General features: G+C 38.4%; 3 protein-coding genes and 3 pseudogenes across 4 annotated transcripts in view; 1 reads left to right on the forward strand and 5 right to left on the reverse strand.

The window, feature by feature from the left end:
• The window catches only part of LOC146482488 (mitochondrial inner membrane protease subunit 1-like), a 348,467-nt gene that overhangs the window by 100,419 nt on the left and 227,519 nt on the right, over positions 1–20,529 (forward strand). The window lies entirely within an intron of this gene.
• On the reverse strand, positions 638–1,042 carry LOC146482500 (uncharacterized). Its single transcript, XM_085106934.1, has one exon. It carries the CDS (start codon positions 1,040–1,042, stop codon positions 638–640), a length of 405 nt encoding a protein of 134 aa, XP_084963060.1.
• Positions 3,712–5,666, reverse strand: LOC146482501 (uncharacterized; annotated as a pseudogene). Its single transcript, XR_014864077.1, has 4 exons — positions 5,652–5,666; positions 5,131–5,341; positions 4,941–4,991; positions 3,712–4,730 (listed from the first exon to the last, which is right to left on the reverse strand). The product of XR_014864077.1 is annotated as an uncharacterized LOC146482501 (transcript).
• On the reverse strand, positions 5,642–8,320 carry LOC146482502 (uncharacterized; annotated as a pseudogene).
• LOC146482503 (uncharacterized) lies at positions 11,587–14,119 on the reverse strand (annotated as a pseudogene).
• On the reverse strand, positions 14,037–15,998 carry LOC146482504 (uncharacterized). Its single transcript, XM_085106954.1, has 4 exons — positions 15,938–15,998; positions 15,352–15,601; positions 14,856–15,048; positions 14,037–14,644 (listed from the first exon to the last, which is right to left on the reverse strand). The coding sequence occupies exons 2-4, from the start codon at positions 15,552–15,554 to the stop codon at positions 14,276–14,278; spliced, it is 765 nt and encodes a 254-aa protein (XP_084963080.1). The 5' UTR covers positions 15,555–15,601; positions 15,938–15,998; the 3' UTR covers positions 14,037–14,275.

Genomic DNA, 20,529 nt, shown 5'->3' on the forward strand with positions numbered 1-20,529 from the left:
ATAATTCTTGCGCTGGAATTCTAGTGCACGGCTTAACAGTCGCTTTCGGTCAGTCGATAGGCTTTCGTTGACATGTATCTGGGCTTTATGGCTCACAATCCCGGATTCCAGCTGACAGGCGACAGATAGGAGATCTTTAGTTCTCTTCGATTTTAGTAGTTTCCTTTTGGAATAAATTTCCTCCCTCTTGTCTCGTCAAGTAAACTTCACAATAAGTCAATCCTTCACTTTCTTTGTTTGTCGTAAACGGTGTGCGATCGAAATATCTTTCTTGTCGAGATCAATCCCCATGATCGCTGACATTTCTTGCACCGGTAACACCGGATTGTCGTCAGGTACGATAGGTATGCCTGCACCGAGGTAGTGGCCAACACGAAAGCCTTGCTCCTTTGGTCACTACGCACTTCTTCCGTAGAATGTAAAATCACTAAATAAGTTGTTCTGCACGTTTAATTTTTTTTCTTCTTATAAAATATATTGTATTTTGTTGTAATAAGTGTGAATGAAAAATTTGAATTGAATTTCCTAGGTCAATAACCATCGTAGATAATGTTTGTCCTTGCGACTTGTGAAGGGTCATTGCATAGCTTAAACAAAGTGGCAGTTGCTGTCTCGACAATCGTTGGCCTTCAGTTTCCTATTCAAATAAGTGTGGCGGTATTGGGACAATCTGAGGGTGTGTGTGCAGGAAAGGTGGTCCTGTGTAGGGCTGAAAATCCACCAGTGCTACCATAAGCAAACACGGGGGAGAGCGTTCAGGATGGAAGATGAGGTCATATACAACACCTGATGCACCATTACACAGTCCAACTTCCAGCCAAATGTTACATGTTAGCATTACAGTTGCTCCTCTTGCGAGAAATATGACAGCCTCAAGACCTCCAGCATCATCTAATGTGGTGGCCTTTGCATTTCTGCCTGAATGAACAGCAGAGATGCGAGCAACTGGTATTGCGAGGTTGCTAGTAAGTTTCTCATAATGGTAGTGTGTTACACTTGCTTTGTCGAAAAATAACCATGGCGCATCTTTGAAGTTGTCCATGTTGATGTGCTGTGGTGTTTGTTTGCAAAGTTTTTGCCAGTCGCATTACAAGCTCTGACCATTTCGCATACACATAAAACGTTCTCGGAACACTTCAGCCTGTGGATTATTTCCAGCCTGTCTAATGTTTTGCCTTAGCTTCACAACTGTTTTGAAAAGAGTATATATTGAATAACCATGTTGACCTAGAATTGTACTGGGTGATGTAGCATAAATAGACGTGTCTCCAACAGGTGGCAATTGTGCGAAATCTCCAAGCAAGATCATTGAAATTCCTCCAAGTGGTTTTTTAAGTTTACCTGTAGCCTGGCGCAGACGCTTATCGACCCAAGCCAATGTCCGAGCATAGACATCTCATAGTAATAAGGTAATGCTTACCAGTGAAGCGAAGTTGTAGTTGTTGTAGTGCTTGTCCTTGCAAGTCATTGCTGCCAGTGATGTTTCTTTTTGACAGTCCTTTGGAAAATTAAAGTGGCATGCTTTGCACAGCTGTGTTTACGAGGTTGCAAAGACCTGGATCATTTCTTAGCTTTGCACAGCCAGGTGCGTGAATACTGCCTTGTTCCTGCTACTCAAAGCGAAGCCACTTCCATTTTGTGTCCAAGACTGCATCTAGCCAAGCGTTGGAGAATTCGTCCATTCTTGAAACAATTTAAGAATCTGTCAAGTGTGGATTGTCTATGACAGCTTTAATACGAATGGAAGGTGTTGTATTGTTTGGCTCCTGTAGCGGTCGGTGTAAATCTGGCCAGCAGTTCTCAGCTGCACTGGAAGTGAAGAAAAAGGTGGGAGCCCCTTTTTGTATAATGAGAGCTTTTAGTTCCTGGTAGCGTTGATACCAGTACTGCTTTGTCCTTTGAATCTTGGCAATGTAACGTTGAAGGCGATTCATAAGCTGGTTGGCTGACATCTGTCCTACCAATTGACGAAGTTCCTCGGTTGTTAAATTGGAGTCTTCTGGATTTTGCGTGAGATAGATGCGAGCTTGGGACAACAATTTATGGCGTTGTTTCATGTTGAGTGCCCAATATGGAAATCGAGAGTATGATGCAGAATGCCAGGAAATGATGCCTGTTGTCAAACAGTCTACACCTTAATAAGGTGTTTGAAGCCTTCAGTTAAAGAAACTTCTCAAAGGCATGTTTTCTTAGTGGGATCCCCTTTTCCATAAGGGATAAGAGTTGGAAATGCCATAGTAGCCAAACCCTCTGTACGAAATTCATTGATAAGATCACCACCATTGGAGGGCCAGTCTATTTGGATCTTCTCCATTGATTAAAGCCCTTATTGTATCCTGTTCTGACAGCTAAGCTTGAGGAAGTGGGAGGAAGGAATACTTGTCCTGGGAATCCTCGCCGTCATCATTGTTCTGAGATGCGTCTTCTTCGGTAGTGTGTTCCTGTGCATTTGGCTGTGGATCCTCAGCTGTTGGAAGATCTGATGGAATTCCATCGATGGATAAGTAGTGGAGAGCTTCATAGTCAATTTGAATGTCAACATTAAAAGGGTTGTTATCCTTCAGCCATGTGATTGCCTCAAGAATCTTCTGTCTTCTAACTCTACAATCTCTGTGTGTGTTGTCAGCTCCAGGTTTTCGAATTATCAGGTTAGGTAGTTGTGCAACATGAGGAGGAAGTCTAGAGAGAAAACCCTGAATGTCTTGGGAAAGATTTAAAACATGTCCCTTATAACCCATTTGTCCTCCATGTTTCCGATAAACACACATAATTCGGCGAGCTCTTGCGATAAGCATTTCCTCAATGTCAGTTAAACCTTGTAATGCTGTTGGTAAGCAACCCAGATCCATGTCATTTTTCTGGGAGAATAATTTGGGATTTCCCTTATCACGCTTATATCTTAGGCATTCAAAAATCTGAAGTGTTAACCATTGTTTTTTGGCCAAGCTTCCTTACAGGTTACACATTGTTGGTGTTCTAAGTTGTTCATTGAGCGATGGGAATTTGCCATCACAGTTTGAACTCATTGTTGTTTGTGGAAAGGCTGTTCTCCATTTCTCCACCTGTTGGAAAGATAACTGTTGCATTTATTTTGATTTTGTACATGTTGTAGCCTCTCGTTCCCTCTGCACATAGCACCATTTTGTTGAAGCAGTTGGAGTCTGTTTTGTCATTCATCGTGCGTTTCAACTTCTATTCTACGAGCAGTGTTGTCACGAGCGATTTGTAATCCGTTATGTGTTTGCTGTTTAGTTTACACTTGTATTCGTATGGATTGACTTTCTTGAAGCCTTTGTAGTCGCAAGTTCCATTCCTGTTGAGTGTCATTAATCAGTCGTTGTGTCTGGTTTCTTCTAATTCGATGTAATCGAAGCTCATGTTGAACAGGGGTTTCGTTATTGAAGCGAACACGGGTTAAATGTAACCTAGATTGCCTATCTTCTAAAGTTTCTAATGCACTCCTACCTTAGTTTTACTGCGTGTGATATTCCAATCCGCGGTTCCTCTGCTCCACTGTTTCCTCATGACGGTGCTGTCTTCGCTGAGTGAACCAATGTTGTCTTTGCTCTGTGTTTTCCTGATGTTTTCTTTCTCTTCTTCTTCTTCTTCTTCTTCTTTTTCTTCACTGCTCGAGGAGAATCTGAAGTCGCCTGTCACGTTGTTCAGGAGTGTCATTGTTTAATCTCCCTCGGCGAATCTGTCCTGTCCTTTGTGCATTCTCCTTAGCATCAGAATTTGGTCGTGTTTCACCAATACTAAACCTTTTTCACCCCTCAATAAATTACACGTTCAGCCCTCAATGAATAAACATGAGAGTGTGCCATTGTGAGGCAGCGGTTTTCTTTTATAGTTACCAGTTCTGGCCACTTTTGACCGGTTGAAACCGGTTCCGTTACATAGCAACTACAAATTTGGTCTAACGCCAGCCTGTCTTCCAACTTGTTGCTGCCTAGCAACTTTCCCTTTGTCTGACGTCATTCATACTTTGTTTACACTTTTGCCAGGCAACAACACGGACATCTTCAATGATATATATAAATATAATTTTTACTCGAATTCGCGTAGCTTAGCTCCACTTAGGCCTTTGGCCTGCCCAACAAATTTATTAACCTCACTTTGCGACGAATAAATTTCAAAGCAAAGTTCTAACTACTGTGACTTTTCTGGTAACTGTGAAGTGCCCTTAATTCTGCATTTTCTCTCTGTAATTCGGTAATGATCTTCTTTGCTTCAGGTTACTGGTTACATGGGTCTGCAGTCTGGGAGGTCCCATCCTGGAATTCAACCTTTCTCAAGGATGTCACAGTTTCTCTACAGTAAACGAATAGGCAAGGGTTGAAGTTACTTGAGTGGTCCGGGCCATAGACATTTTGTTTGTATGGTTTCTTGCAATATCATTGGTCAAGGCAAAACCAAAACAAGGAAATTCGGCCGAGAGGAACTGGGGCAACCTAGACCTTGTGCACGGTGGCCATATTGCAATGCGACGTCACCATAAAAAACCCACACAAAAGTGACAAAAATTTAACGAGAAAGAACATTCAATTCTGGATTTGTACGCCATGAATCATTTTATGTTCTAATTTTTGATATCAATTGACATTAGCTCTCCATTTTCGCACTCCACTAAGGATGTGCGGACTATATCGAGGACAGTTTCTTAGTGCTCGCATGGACTGTCAACTTGAATAGTTGCTGGGGTGTAAGCCCCTCCACCAGCCTGTTTATTTCTTTAGAACTTTTGGAGATATGTCCAGAAATGCACGCTAATGAGATGCATGAACTGTATGATAGACATCACAAAGTGTCCCCTACCCTAATTTCTTACCAAAACACAAATAATTCTGTCAAACATGAAGTCATATGAAAATGACAAAAAGGTCTGTCTTATATAAAGTACCCAAAATCAGGGTTAGGTACATTTCTGGACGTAAGTGAACTTTTGAGCTGCGTTGCGATGAACCGTTACTGTTGGTTCTCCGTTGACAATCCTTAGAGAAAAGAGATAATAAAATTCAGGCCAACAAATTCGAGAGCTGTTCACCAGGGCAAGTAAACCAGATAGCTTTGTTTCGATTTATCACGCAGAAAAATTATTCAAACCAAGGAGATAACCGATAATGCACTTACCCTTCAATCCGTGATATCTTTCCACACTCCAGAAGGTAGGATAGCTCCCTGTTTAAAAAATACTGAATTCTGCCGATCTGAGACCCTCGCACATCTTCCAAAGTGTAACTCTTTCGCTGTGATTTGAAAAAAAAATGGCCATTTTCCGCAAAGGCTCCAGAATTAGTTCCACTTTGGCAGGGATAAGACATGCCAGTACGTAGGGATGATACTCGTTGTATGTAAGGATATTTTATGGATCACCATAATTTTTGCAACTTTATAATAGGCAATGTTAACATCAGTCAACCTCTCCATCGTCATCATCTTCCACAATACAGTGTTCGTCAACGAACTGCTTCAAGGTGCTGAAGCTCTTCAATTATGTCATTGTATAACAGAAGCAGTACCTCCTTTTTGACTTTACTTGGGTGGGCCTTAAAATATTCCAGCTTGTGAACAGTTCCCCTCCAGATACCTTTAGTAAACAATTAAAAATACAATAAGTTTAGTCAGGGAAGGATTTGGGCAACATACATTACAGGGATATTTGCCATACCATATTGTTTCTAATGTAAACAAACTTTTGTTCTACTAATGGTTGGGAATTAGATGAAAAAAGTCGTTGAGCTGATGTAAGAACTTCAAATTTATTCTCATACAAAGCAATAGCAGTTACGGTGCATCATGTTAGCAAAAATTGTTAGGTCTAAATTTAGAGGGTATATCACAGTGCGATGAAGGTCAAAGAGGTGTACTTGAAATAGAACATAAACTTGCCTTTCTTTTTGAGGCTTTATCCTCCATGCAAGCACTTCATCTCGAAAGTCATCCTTTCTTCTAGACTATGGCTTCCTCTTTTGGGTTTCGTAAACCAATCATGTTGAAGAGCCAATTTCTCACCTATAGTGATATTATTATCAACATTTCAATATTAATGTAAAATATCTGAAAGTAAATACCACAGTGATTCTACAACAAAAAGGTGTCCCTAATACACGTAGATGGTCCCACCATTTGCTACAATTTAATCTGCAACATGTGTATTGCATGTCCAACAAACAGCGACTAAGATTATAAAATAAATGATTTATAAGTTACAAGATAAATGTCATGTCCCAGCCTACAAGAGTTTAAATAATATTATCATGCGGCATGACAGCACATGTCCAGATGTCTACTTCCTCTGTTAGCAGCTACCAGATTACATATATGACATTTTTATGTGGTGCCTACTAGCAGATATATATGTACATGCAACCTAAAAGGTAAACCTCGTCAAATTTTCGAGATTTCTGAAAATTCGGAGCCAGTTAAGGACGGTGCCTACTATTGTTACTGCGCATACGTTCTGCGCATCGCGAGATACTCGGGTTTCCTATGGGTGGTGCATCCTAATGCAGGAATATTTTTGCGCGGTTTAAAACTTTACGGAGAAGGCAGAACTTAGCAAATGCTTTTGTTATCTAAAAAGAAAATTGGGGGTAACCATGCATTTTTCAGAGATAATTAAGCTTCAATTTAGGAAAAAATCCCATACATTGCTTTATATTTTGGCGCTTTTTAGAGATATTATTGCTCAATTATCTCTGAAAAATGCGTGGTTACCCCCAATTTTCTTTTCGGATTCCAATAGGCCTTGCTAAGATCTGCTTTTCCCGCATAGTCATAAACCGCACAAAAATACTTCGATATTAGTAGGCACCGTCCTTAAGAGCAACCATCTTGCCATGCTGCCACACTTTCGAGTCCTTATTTACTTCCTCTAGGCAAGCATCTTTTCCCTTGCTCTTCTTACTAGAAGTACTGACAGATTCTGTGGTTTCCACAAATTGATTGAGTTTCCCTGGGTAGCGAGCACGGTCAATGCTATAACTACATGTATAAACAAGAAAGAGAGAATAAACAGGTTGCTTAAACCATGAAACAGGACCTTTGTTCAACGTTGGAGTGCACTAGAATGTGGTCTAACGCATTCCAGAGAAAACCCCACACATTTACAATACATGTACATGTAAATGTACCCAATTTTACATGTAAAAGTTTATTATTATTAGGTTGAAAATGTGTGTACTGCTACAATGTACAAGTAAAATGGGCTAATAGTTAATCATGGCTGGTTTATGCCTTTTTTCAAATTTTAAGGCTATGCTTGAATTATTTGGTTTTGTTTGTCGTACTTAACAAGACAAAATGTTAAGGCAACATTTGACTGTTTATCTCAATCCCCTTTGCCCGTGTGGCTTTAAAGATCAATGTTTCATTTTTGCCGTGCAACCCATAAAAATTGGCTTCAAAGCCAACCAGGTTAACATGGGCCTCAAATTCAAACAATTTAATTCCACTTACCTGTTGTGTAGACCTATCAATGCATATTTTGATCAGTGAGCTACTTCTATGGAACAAAGGTGCAAATGACAACTGCCCTGCTCTGATATAGAAACTGTTGTTCCTTCTCACACCCATTCGTAGTACCATGAGAACCATAAGACACGTCATTCCAAAGATGTACTTGTAGGTGGCACTGTTTCAGCCAACTTCAGGCATCCACTTGTACAGGTAATCATTGACAGAAATAACCGGGCTGCCTGATGCGAGCCTATCCCTTATGTAGGGGATTAACATTTCTATCCACAATCCAATGTGTGCTACGTTCAACACCGACATTGTCTTGTGATGATCAGAACCCTTCCGCATATACTTCTGGGCATTCTCCTGACTCACTAGCAAGCTTAGACAGAAATATGTCCCAGTTCAAGTCAATAAAATGATGTGCCATGTTCATTTCTAAATGAAGCTTGCCAATGCGGAGCTCAACCCAGCCAAATTCTTGCACAGTACTAGAAGGCACACGAGACCTGAGAGAAATAACATTTCACAAAGAATTATCATCTGGAAGGGTAAAGGTTGAATGTGGTTCTGGAATACTTAAAAATAGATGGAGAATACCTCTAAAACGATGTGATAGTGAAATACGTTTTGCAATACGTAGTGTTACTACATCCCTGCAGCCAAGAACAGCATATATTTCTTCATAGAAGACAGATTGCCTTCTGTGTCCTCCAGTCTGTTTACTGTTCCAATCCTTGGCGATTTTGTACCGCTCGATGAGATAATTCATCTTCTTTTTATATTTATCGCCTGTGCGCTTGGTTCCAAACTTGCGATTTAACTCACACGCAATTTCTTCCCCGGCACATTTTTCGTACATCTTTGCTCTCTAGTAGCTCATGACGTTTTGCCCATATTCTTACTAGAGCCCTTTGTTTTTCTCGCGGCCATTTATCGTGTTGTTTTTTCTGCTTTTCAGCTTGACTATCATCTTTTTTTGCAAACCTTCAGCTGACCTGGAGCTGGTCGGGCGCTGTCACTAACCATACTTGCAAGGGTATAGGGTCGATTAGACAAAATTCCGCTGGGTCCCGCTTGATTTGAGATCGGTCCAACCAGTGTAGGGTGAAAATGAGGAAAATTTTGCATTGGGAATGATCCCAGCGCATAGTAAAAAGGAAAACGTCCATCCATGCTGAAAGTTGGCGGGTGAATATTAAAATTCCCGCCGATTGTTTAGTTTAACTGCAAGTCATATCTGGGTCAAATGACTGGCGTTGACAGCTCCGGAAGCAGTGTCTTTTGTTTTTGTTTGTTTGTTTTTTCGAATTTTTCAAAATCTGCCTGCTCCACCCATACACTTTTGCCTTTGAAGTTTCTGCAGAGAAATTTTAGAAATTTGTGAAACACCAGTCGCATAAGAAAACGTGATGTGATGACAGATTTTAATGTTAAACAAACACAAATTTGGTCAAAATTTCCCTAGTGCGACTCACCCTTACCAAACCAACTGTATTTTAAAACTGGTTTTAAAGTATGTAAAAACTTTTTATGATTTGAACACTATTTTGAAGCCATTATTATGTATTTTAATGCTATTTTGCAAAAAAATTCAAATTTTGGTCATTATTTGAAAAGTATTTCAAATATAGTTAAATAGTATTTTACGATGCTGAGAGGCTTTCCCATCGAATTTAATATTTTTTTGCGATAAACAAGTTTAAAATAGGGTATCTGAAAAAAAAATTCAAATTTTGGTCATTATTTGAAAAGTATTTCAAATATAGTTAAACAGTATTTTACGATGCTGAGAGGCTTTTCCATCAAATTTAATATTTTTTTGCGATAAACAAGTTTAAAATAGGGTATTTGAAAAAAAAATTCAAATTTTGGTCATTATTTGAAAAGTATTTCAAATATAGATAAACAGTATTTTACGATGCTGAGAGGCTTTTCCATCGAATTTAATATATTTTTTTTTGCGATAAACAGGTTTAAAATAGGGTATTTGAAATATATTTTAAGACCTTAACTACTGCGATTACTTATTTCGTGTTATAAACAGTGTTGAAATAGAGTATTTGAAATCTATTTTGAGACCACTACTACTGGAATTTCTTATTTTATGTACAAACAGTGTTTAAACAGAGTATTTCAAATATATTTTTAGCACACAACTACTGACCTTTTTTAAAAATAGTTTTCAAAAAGGCTACTTAAAAACTGTTTCAAAAAGACCGTGGAAACGTTTTCGATTTAAAATGTAGTTTTGCCCTGTAAAAAGTAAAAACAGTTCATAAATAGAATATTTAAAAACTATTTAAAATTGAAATCCGTAAGGAGTTTTTAAAATAGCATAAAAACAGTCTATTTGAAACATGTTTGGAATTGAATTCAGGTGAATACAGAAATTTTGATTTACTGATGCCATTAGAACCATTTTCAAACAGACTCAAAATAGACTATTTTTTTACTATTTTGAGACTGACCACATATTAACATCATCACCACTAGTTGAAGTCTGATTTTAAGATCTGATACAGTATTTGAGAGGTGTAGAAAAAAACATTTATTTATCTATAGCCTGAAATATATTTGAAGAGTTTGCATCCTTTTTTGAATCCAAACTCCAGTGACGTAATTTCAATGACAGTGTGCAGGCGCAATATAAAAATATCCTCTGCTTGACACAAAATTTTGCTGATATTCTGTTTAACAAGGACTTTCAACCACCAAATCCAGTACTTTAACCTGATTTAACTTGATTTTCAAATTCAGTCTTTCAAGCACACAAACCCTGGATTTTGAATTTACCATCCACAAATAAAAAATCAAGCAAATCCTCTTAATAAATTATTGTGGGCTATTTGAAACCAACGACAGGGCTGAATAACGTCTGCGCATGTGCGGCATGTCATGACAGCAGTCCGAATTTTCGGCGCCAACGTGATGTGTGGTTCGTTTCGTGTTTGAAATGGCAATGGCGAAGAACGGGGAGAAAATGGTATTTTATTTTTGGACAGAATGTTAATATTTTTCTTTCTCCGTCGAAAACAATAATTAAGATACTTAACAGTTGCTTTTATAGTTTGTTAGACGAAAATTGCCAGGTTTTACGAGAATTTTGAACTACACTGGTAGCGGAGCTTTCGTATTGTATTCATGCAGCAACCGTGCTTCGCTTCCTGAGAGAAATTATGTTTTGTGGTCATCGTTGGCGATACGAGAGATGGACAGAGTGCCGCTAAAGGTGAGTATAAGTACTTAAGTTTTGAATTTTAAGAATTTTAAATTGAAACGAACAAATCTTTTCGTGTCGGCGTTATAAGCTTTAATATTGAAATGAACACCCTGCTGACAGCAGCGTGTTCACTACGACGCGAAAATTGCACTATGTATAAACCACTTCTTTCATGAATATCTTTGTGTTATGTGTTGATTATCTGTACTATTTTTTTAAGAAAAAGAAACCTCCAACTTCGGGCCGTTGTACATGGGTAATTTGAACACTATAAGAAATTGTAGGCCAACTTTGAAGAACAATTTATCCCAACCCTGTGCATCGATTGAATCAAGATATAACACTTACTCGTACATGTGCAACGCGTACTGCTTTTAATTTTAAGTGTTGTTCCTCGTATACGAAGAAGCAAAGACTTAGAAAAACATTTGACTATAAAAAATTGCGATAAAACGTTTCGTAAAAACATTATAAAAAGGTTAAAAAACACGACGTTTCGATGTACATTACATCATTATCAAGTGAAATTAAAAATGCAAGATTGCGGCTATAAATACAAAAATGGACAATAGATATTAATTAAAATAGTAGCATTGAAAAATGCTACCGGTTAAACAAAAAGTTTCGCACGTATAGAGTCCGTTTGAGTGTTCAAGCAAGGCTTAAGTTTCTTGATGTACAGCATTTCAAATACCAAACAATCAAATTTGCTCTGACACTTTCTCAAGATGTTAAAATGGCCCTGATTCAATAGGTGTTTGCTCCCGTGAGCTTCAAGAAAATGTTTGCCAATTGCCGAGTTCTTGTGCTCAGCAACGCGTTGAAAAAGGTGTCTGGCTGTATAGCCGACATAATCTGCATCGCACAGATCACATGCAAAATAGTAAACAACGCATTGCTGTATATTTTTTGAAATCGCTTCAATTTCTTTAGTCCACTCCTTAGTGTACTAGTTCAAATAACTTTACTAACACAAGCTTTGGTAAAACAAATTTGCTGAAAAGTAAATCTTAAGAGCACAAATTTGCTGAAAATTTACGAAATTAATTTTCGATTGTGGAGTGTCACCGGGTTTCTGAACAAATAATGTTCTGTTGTCTCGAGTTTAATTTTCCTCAACGGAATGTAACATTTGTCACTGTGCCTAAGCTATGTGGGATGCTGTTGATGGACTTGAACCAAGAGAGCAATTCCCATTCTGCGCCAGAAACGCTCCACTGGTTCCATGGTAATGGCTGTCAAACACAGTTATTCCATTCTGGGTAAGGATGAAGGCTACAGTTTTGTCATTAATGATATATATATACAAGCTGTCTTAGTTGTGTGACGGGCTTGATTAAAGTAATATGGAAGGCATGCTGATGGTGTTTGCTCTCTGGTGATGCTTGCTGGTAATTCTGCAGATACATTGATGCTGCCAAGAGCTCTGGTCAGTTCCATTTTGGAAGCTGCTTCACGAACACCATACATTTGGCCAGTGTTACCTGCAAACTTGTTGTAAAACTGGTTGCCAATCATAATAGCTGCAAGAGCTCGGTACACCCAAGTGTTGCTTAGTGGCTGTCTACTGTTTAACGATTCAGGCGAGCTGAAATATAGCTTACTGTATGTAAGGGCAATAAAAGTACATGCATTGCTCCCTAGTCGGCCTGTCAGAGTAGACTGAGAATACTGAGGTGGAAAGTGCCAGCTTGTAATTCTGTTAGACTGTGATGGATTAATCTTAATAGATGGTTGCTGCATAAGAGAGTGAATTTGGGCTGTTGAGGCTTGGGGCGGGGTGTGAGCATAAGATGCTTGTGCATTTGGATGTTGTGGTTGATCAACTTCCCCAATAGCTGAGAGAATGCTATCTACTTTCTGCTCTCAAACTCCAAAGGTGTAGTACTGCTCCGCATTTGTACTATTTGTTTCATTGTTGGCCGCTGTTGCTGTGTTATCATCAGTTTCAGAGTCACATGAGTCATCATCTGATTCTACCTTGGCATTTTTCAGAAGACCTTCATTGAAGTGATTGATTTTAACTTCTATCAGTTGTTTCAAAGGTTCTATGCATATGGTGCAACAGTGGTCACTTGGTAAACATGATATATGGAAGGTGTGAAAACATGCAAGACGAACAAAATCACCACCTTGGATACAGTTGTTGCAGTCAGGAAGATCACAGCAAACTTGTGGATTTGGTTCTTTTCCCAAGTTCTCAGTTAAATTATATGACAAGGGCAGACATTTTGATTCAGCATCAATGCCATAGGTTGGAAATTTGTACGTTGGCCAGTTTTTAGGCTTACCATTGCTGTAGCATTCACTTGGGATCTGAATAGCAGAAACAATAAGTTCCCTATTAGAACTAAGAAATAAAAAATTTCACTTTGCTGATGCTTTTACTGAGGTACTTACTAGAAGTTGTCTGTGTTCTAATCATCTAGTTCAAAGCATTACGTTGTCCAACAATATTCTCATACTAAGACCTTTATATTTCCAAGATGAACTCGGCAGATTTTCCCGCAATTAGCCAGAAGTCAAAGCTGAATTTTCCTCGTATATAACCAGGCACAAATGTTTCCCAAAATTTTGCTAGGAATCCAGTGGATGCCATAGTCTTTGCCATTTTTGCAATGTTTGAAGCATCATCGTGGCTCTGAGTATGGGCCCGCAGTAGATCTTCTTTTCAACAATAAGATACAGCCAGTGTTGTTTGCATCGCCAGTAGTCAGGAAGGAATTTCTTTTGGTAGTTACTGTCACTGAGAAAAGATAATGTTAACTTATCATAATGTCTCCTGCGCCAAATGTTAAAAAAGATGGCCATTTGTGACATCACAGACATGTACAGTTCTAAGTTTCCTGTTTTGAATATTGGGTACTGGAAGTAGACCAGTGGTATCACATCCACTAGCAAGTACAATGTAGAAACAAACTCATGGCTTTTGCATAAAGTAAACTTCTTTAAAACTTTGTCTCGCACCATTAGCCAGCCAAGTAGAGCTGCAGTTACACAAAGTGATGACTGGTATGGTCGTGGTTTCTTTTGTAGCACTCCACCAAATAAATGTGAGAACATTTTGTCAAAAAAATGTTTAAATATAATTACAGTATCTTCCATTGCATTTAAAGCTACATGAAATTGGCCTTGCTTGGGTATTAGAGAGCTGTACTTGCCACTGCAGTTATTTGCAATAAGTTTGTTTGGGTAATATCAGCCTGGCCAGTCTGCAGGGAAAGGAAGAAGATCTTGCTGTAGATAATTTTTAACGTCAGGATATTTTGAGATGACGTGGTCTAAGGCTTCCTTGCAGTTTTGAAGACTTTTCAGGTCTTGCTCAAACTCATCTAAAAGCTGACAGGATTGAAGGCTTTAATGTCTTCATCAGCTGGGTGCCTGTATACCTTGGGAAATAAGGATAACTGCACTTTAAATCACTGCATGCGGATGCATTATGTCACAAATCCCTGTTCAAAGTTATAAATATTACAAGTTATTTTTTGTCTGAATTTCTGTTGTCAGCAATATTATTTTAATTGCTGTAATGTGTTTTAGATCATTTGCTGTATATTCATGCACTTTTTAACTTCTTATTAAAGGAGCCATAGTTTAAACCACAAGAGTTTGTTGCCTAAAATTTTGTACCAGTCTATGGAAATTTCCAGAATTCAAATTTTTCATTTGAGTGGGAAGCTGATCAATGAAATGGTTCCTCATGTCATGCAGCCCTCTGTTGATGTATTTCATGACAGCAGTACTGTTTGCTCCTCCAAGGCATATCTTATCTTCCCCACCAATGTTTACTGTTACTTGTCGATGAGGGCTGACATTTGTCCTCTTTATTACAGGGATTTGTGGATGGACATCTACCATAGAGGAAGCCATGTGTGCTACCTTGCTTTTTTGCAAGTCAGTTGGAACTTTTTTCGTGTGGATGTTGTGGTAATCATCCAGAAATATAATCATGAAGCAGTCAAGCTGAAGAAAAAATTATTTTATTCAATAGTCATTTCTGGTATAATTTCAAAAAAAAATTGTGTCCCTGTCACAACTACATACATGCATTATCATCCAGTAGTTGACATGAAGTATTCCAACAGAATTTACAAGTAGAAACTCTACGTACCAATAACAACATTGATGCAGTAGTAATGGTACATGTGCAATTTAAAATTATGCATTTACTTACAGTAAGAACTTGTTGCAGTTGTTTGCTAACATTGTCACTGTGTGTTTTAGCCATGCCTTTCTTTATATTCTGTACAGCTCTTGGATTAACTGAAAATCCAATAACTGGTTCACTTGACAAGCCTTGAAGTGACAGTCCTCCAAGTGTTGAATGTACCCCACAGTCTTTTTGTAGCTGGCATGTCTTTTGTGATCTGCAATTTTGATTTTTCACATAATTTTTAACAGTCTTTTAACGATGGATAATATTATATTTCTTCAATCTTGTGAGATTATCTTGCAATATCATGTGGTTTAAAAAACGTTTAACTCTGTAGTTTAGTAGGAACTCTTGATTTTTATTGTAACACATCTGGTAAATACTAAGTTTTGCATTTTTGAAATACTGTTAAAGATGTTTGTAGTAAAGTGCATGACTGCAACTTTTGATCAGCAACTCTGTGCTCATCCAGCAGGACCCCAAAGTAAATATAATAATAACCAAAGCAATAACAAACCTGAAGTATGAAAGTGTGTGTAATAGTGACACTGTTCTTTGTCTTTGCAGGCACTCCCTCTCAGGTGATACCCTGTTGTCATCCCTTGTGATTGACTTCAGGAGAAGGTCAAAGAGTCCAGGAGCATTCTTCTCACGAAAATCCCTCATAAAAGCTGGGTCATAGAGTGGTACTTCCGGTTTGCTGTCATAATACTGAAACATAGCAACCTGGCACTGACTGACTAGCTGGTCAAAGCTACATGTAAGTTCTGCAAAGTGGAATGTATACATATGTATTATTTTGTACTCTTCATTGCTATAAGGTATCATATAAACTGAAATGGACACCCCTTGTTATAATTCCCCTAATTTATATCTTTATACACACCTCAACCAGTTTACAACTCATAGTGATGATCAAAAAATGAAATTTATCGCATGGGAGTATATACAGGGACAATTTTGATGTAGACCATTTTGTTTATTGAAATAAATTATTTCTGCCTGCTAAGTTGCCTTTCAGTGATTGATTATTGTCAAACATCCACAAAAGAGCAGCATTTGTAATAAACTTGCAAATTCTTAGAAGCTGCTAGCTAGCATACCTGATGTTATTTCCTTGTTTTGCAGGGTTTTCTCAAGCAGATCAGTTAAATTTGATGTAGCAGTCTCCTAGAAGTTTCATGCAACGAAAATAATATTGTTGTCAAAGTACTTGGCATTACTGTTTCCATTATTATAAACACAGTTTTATGTTTTTGTTTATTATAGCATACTTGTTTATTGTCAGATGAGTGGCCTCAGCATTCTTTGTTGTTTGTACATGTACCAAAGGTGGATGCTTTACCCTTTTTCTGAAATGAAAAGAACAGATAACCACAATATTACAATTTGCCTTTAATCTTTGATGTGTTGTTGTTGTTGTTGTTTTGAATACTCAATGCGGAAATGCGCATATTTTTTTTGTCATAAAAAAAACTTTTTCCCCCTTGAATCATGCCTTGAAACGTTTTTGGAGTTACATAAATTGGTGATAGCTCTCCCACTTTTTTTTGTTTTGTTTTTGTTTTTTGTTTTTTTGGTATCTCAGAAAACAAAAAGCCTTGTTTTTTCGTTGTTTTTCTTTACTGGGAAGAAAATGTGTGTCATTGAGTAGCATTTTTCAGTCGCCTTAAATCCATTTTACATAAACATTCCATGTATTTTTTGAATTGAAATAAATTATAAACAAGAGGAAACATTACATACTTTTGCAGGAGGAATATAGTCTTGCTCGTCCGAGAACACAGTGTCTGCGATTGTGGCGCACTTATTGCACCAACGGGTTCCGGGCCGGTAATTAGGGACATATGCCCCTATCCGATCAGATATATCGTAAAATCTCCTTGGCATATTTCTGCGAGAAAGCTCATTGCAGTGTTGGGAAAGTGGGCACGAACAGTGTTCATTTGCTTCTCAAGTTGCTCTCATCAATTTTTTTTTTTTCTTTTTTTTTTTTTTTTTAATCATAGCAACGACACATACAAACAATACTACGTTACATGACTATTTGAGTTACGCTACTATTACTACATTACATTACATTGCTTGACCTACTTACAGAAATTGTACTTACATTGCTTGTATTCTTTTTAACTAATTATGAAATAAATACACATGCTACGTCATCCTGCATACGATGCTAACACAACACATACACACACGCACCCCACCCACACATACAAGAGATAATAAAAGATTCCCCTTACTCAACTTTCATACTTAAAGTGCTTCACGCATCGTAGTTGCTGAGAGTGGTCCACTTAGCTCTATATTTTTCGTAATTCGAATTTCTAATGGCTATTTGTCTTTCACATTTGATCTTGCTGTCTAGTAAGGCAAGAAAGACCTTTAAATTTGGAGTCTCAGACTGGTTTCTTGCAAGAAAAACATGATATTTAGCAATAAGAAGGTAATGGTTTAACGCGTAGAAGGTGGTCGTTTCAGGTTTGTAACCGTACAGGATTTCAGTATTCCTAGGACTAATGTTGTCAGAGCGCTTAGCATTCCACCACATCATTATGTCTTTCCAAAAGATTTCAACGTCGGGGCATTCGCAAAGCATGTGAATAAGCGTTTCATTCGGAAAGAGGCAGCGTTCACATTCTGGAGAAGCCTTTACATTCATTTTGTAAAGAGAGTGATTAGTGGGTATGATGTTATGAATTAGTTTAAATTGGAAGCTCCTCAGTTTGTTTTCGACTGTGACTTTAAAAGGAAGCTCGTATACTGCCTTTACATTCAACCCTTGTTTTCTAAGATTGATTTCAACGATGGGGGGAGAAAAGGATCTTTCTGCAAGCATCAGACGGGTTTTTTTGTAGAGGAGATGTCAAGGGATGGAACTGGTTCGTTATCTCCGTTAGTGAGATTACCTACGATTTCGCTTTTCCAAATTTCAGGGATTGCCGCAAGAACACCAGCATAATCAAGAAAAGTAGAGCGAATACTATATTTGCATTTGAAGTTTTCGAACGAAAGGAACTGGCCATGGATGTTTAGGTCGCTTATTTTCAAAATGCCTTTATTAGCCCATGATCTATAATAAAACGATTTTCCGTTTATCTTTATAAGCCGATTGTTCCAAATGATTTCTTGTTTGTATTCATTTGCGTTACGTGGGTCTTTGGAATTGAGCTCTTGCCATACAGCTAAAACGTCTTTATGAAAAACAGAGAGATTTTTGAGGTCGAGTAATTTAAGATCGTAGTTACATTGAAATAAGAGAGTTCCACCGACCTTACCTAAAAGCGAATCAAGGAGGGCACACCAATGGCGGTCATTTGCTAGACAGTAACGATTAACCCACGAAGTGTTGAGCGATTTAACAACGTCAGCAAAATTGAGCATATTAAGACCGCCGTGGCTTATTGGGCCGGTCAGAGTTTTTCTTTTGACTTTATCTGGCTTAAATTTCCAAATAAAAGAGAAGATATTGCTGTTGACTTCTTTTACAAATTCTTTGGGAACATTTAATACGGAACAACTATAAACAAGTTTGGCGAGAGCTAAGTTTTTGACGATGGCAATTCTGCCTAAGATCGTTAAATGTCTACTTGACCAAGTATTTAGAACTTTTTTGAGTTTGGCAAGCCTCTCGTCGAAATTGATTTTATTCCCAACCTGAACATGATAAGGAAAAGCGATTCCAAGCGCAATGACGTATTGCTTCGGCCATGAAATGCCAAAAGGTTCTTCTTTGCCTAATCGGCTTTTCAAAGGACCAAGCCAAAGACCCTCGGTTTTAGACTTATTGATTTTCAAGCCGGAAAGGTCACCGAACTGATCGAAAAGAGTTAGTAGGGACACCGCGGATGAATCGTCGCGAATGAAAGCGGTGGTGTCGTCAGCGTACATACTGAGTTTAGTGATCTTATTTCCGTTTTCAAGTCCTTTGATTGATTCATCGATTCTTATTTGGTGGGCGAGTGGCTCCACAGCTAGAACAAAGAGTAAGCCTGAAAGAGGACAACCCTGTCTAACACCCCTTTGGAGAGAAAAAAATTCCGACGAGTAGCCATTATTTACAACACAGCTAGAAATGTTGGTGTAAAACGTTTTGATCCAGTTGAGGAAACTTGGACCGAAATTCATAGTGTTAAGCACTTTAAAGAGAAAGTCCCATTCTAAAGAAGCAAAGGCCTTTTCAAAGTCAAGGAAAAGTATCATTCCGTCCTTGTTTTCATATTGTTCAATTATATCCGAAATTAAGCGAATATTTTCACCAATAAATCTACCTTTGATGTACCCAGTTTGATCACCGTTTATCAAGTACGGAAGTACTTTCTCTAAACGTTTCGCAATACATTTGGTTGCTAATTTGTAGTCTGTCTTTAGAAGAGAAATAGGGCGCCAATTTTTTAACAGAAGAGGATCTTTATTTTTTTTTTGGGATCAGGGAGATGATTCCTTGACTCTGAGAGATAGAAAGTTCTCCTAGTGAGGTACTGTGATTGAAGCAGTCTATCAAAGGACCAGAAACATCGGGCCAGAAACGAAGGTAAAATTCTGCTGTTAACCCATCTGTGCCAGGAGTCTTGTTAGGTTGAAACGTTTTCAACGCGGCAAGGCATTCCTCTGCGGTTATCAGACCTTCGCAAAGGTCTTGCTTTGTGCTGTCGAGTTTTGGTAAGGATTCACAATCGAAAAAAAGTTGAAAAGCGTTCAGCTGAAAGCTGGTTTTGAGAGGTGTAAAGCTGATTGTAAAAATTTTTCATGGCGGTTAATATAGTTTTTGGATCCTCTACAGTGCTACCGTCAGGTGTCTTCAGCTTTGTTATATGTTTCTTTACATAACTTCTTTTTTCTAAGTTAAAAAAGTATTTGTTGCATTTTTCTCCTAATTCATACCATCTAGCCCTACTCCGGATAATAGACCCTTTAGTTTTTTGCACAGCAATTTCATCTAATTCGATCTTGAGTTTTCTAGCCTTGTTTACAAGGGAGCTATTTTCTGGGGTTTCGTCGATACGTGAGTTGATTTTCTCTAGCTTTTGGAGGAGGTTCAATTCCGTACTTCTTTCAGCGTTGGCTTTCTTTTTCGCAAAACGAATTGCAAATATCCGGATCTCCATTTTCAACATTTCCCAAAATAACCTTTTATCAGCAACATCCTTGTGTTTTTGGGCGGCGTGTTTGATGATGAAGCTTATTTTTGTGACGAGATCTTCATTTTCTAAGAGTGAGCCATTTATTACGAAGCGGAGGGCTACACAGGACGGACTACTCAAAAACGCTGCCGTCCATCTTGGCTCTCCCCCAGGACTCCTGCTCTCATCAGGTGCCGAGAACAAGCCCAGCAGTTTACGTTGCCTCCGACAAAACGTGCAATGGCCTCGTCAAACTTACGTAGGGGGCCGTGGCATTCCTCTCCAGCTCTTGTTTTCTTAAGAAACCAACAAATCCGCTCTTCAGGCTGAGCAGTTGCTCTTAGGAGCAGTAAAGAGGACGTAGCCCACATCATTAAAGGGAAACATAACATTTTCGCGATAAAATTTTCGTCTTCGTCCAAAGTTTTCACTGCTTGCACAAACTTTAAACCCCTTTGCACAAAACAACAGATGATGCGATGTTAACGAGGGTGGTGGTTTTAAAGTTTTAAGCTACTGTTTTCAGGCAAACTCTACTTTTTGTCGAAAAACTGGAGGCTACTCGCAAA

The sequence above is a fragment of the Pavona decussata genome, unplaced genomic scaffold (assembly GCF_977016875.1).
Source record: "Pavona decussata unplaced genomic scaffold, jaPavDecu1.1 SCAFFOLD_45, whole genome shotgun sequence".
Lineage (NCBI taxonomy): Eukaryota > Metazoa > Cnidaria > Anthozoa > Scleractinia > Agariciidae > Pavona > Pavona decussata.

Coding starts and splice junctions, on each gene's coding strand:
- LOC146482500 (XM_085106934.1), bottom strand. CDS start 1,042: ATGGACAACTTCAAAGATGCGCCATGGTTATTTTTCGACAAAGCAAGT.
- LOC146482504 (XM_085106954.1), bottom strand. CDS start 15,554: ATGTTTCAGTATTATGACAGCAAACCGGAAGTACCACTCTATGACCCA. Junction 15,049..15,351: donor CACACACTTTCATACTTCAG/GTTTGTTATTGC, acceptor TCAAAATTGCAG/ATCACAAAAGACATGCCAGC. Junction 14,645..14,855: donor AACTGCAACAAGTTCTTACT/GTAAGTAAATGC, acceptor TTTTTTCTTCAG/CTTGACTGCTTCATGATTAT.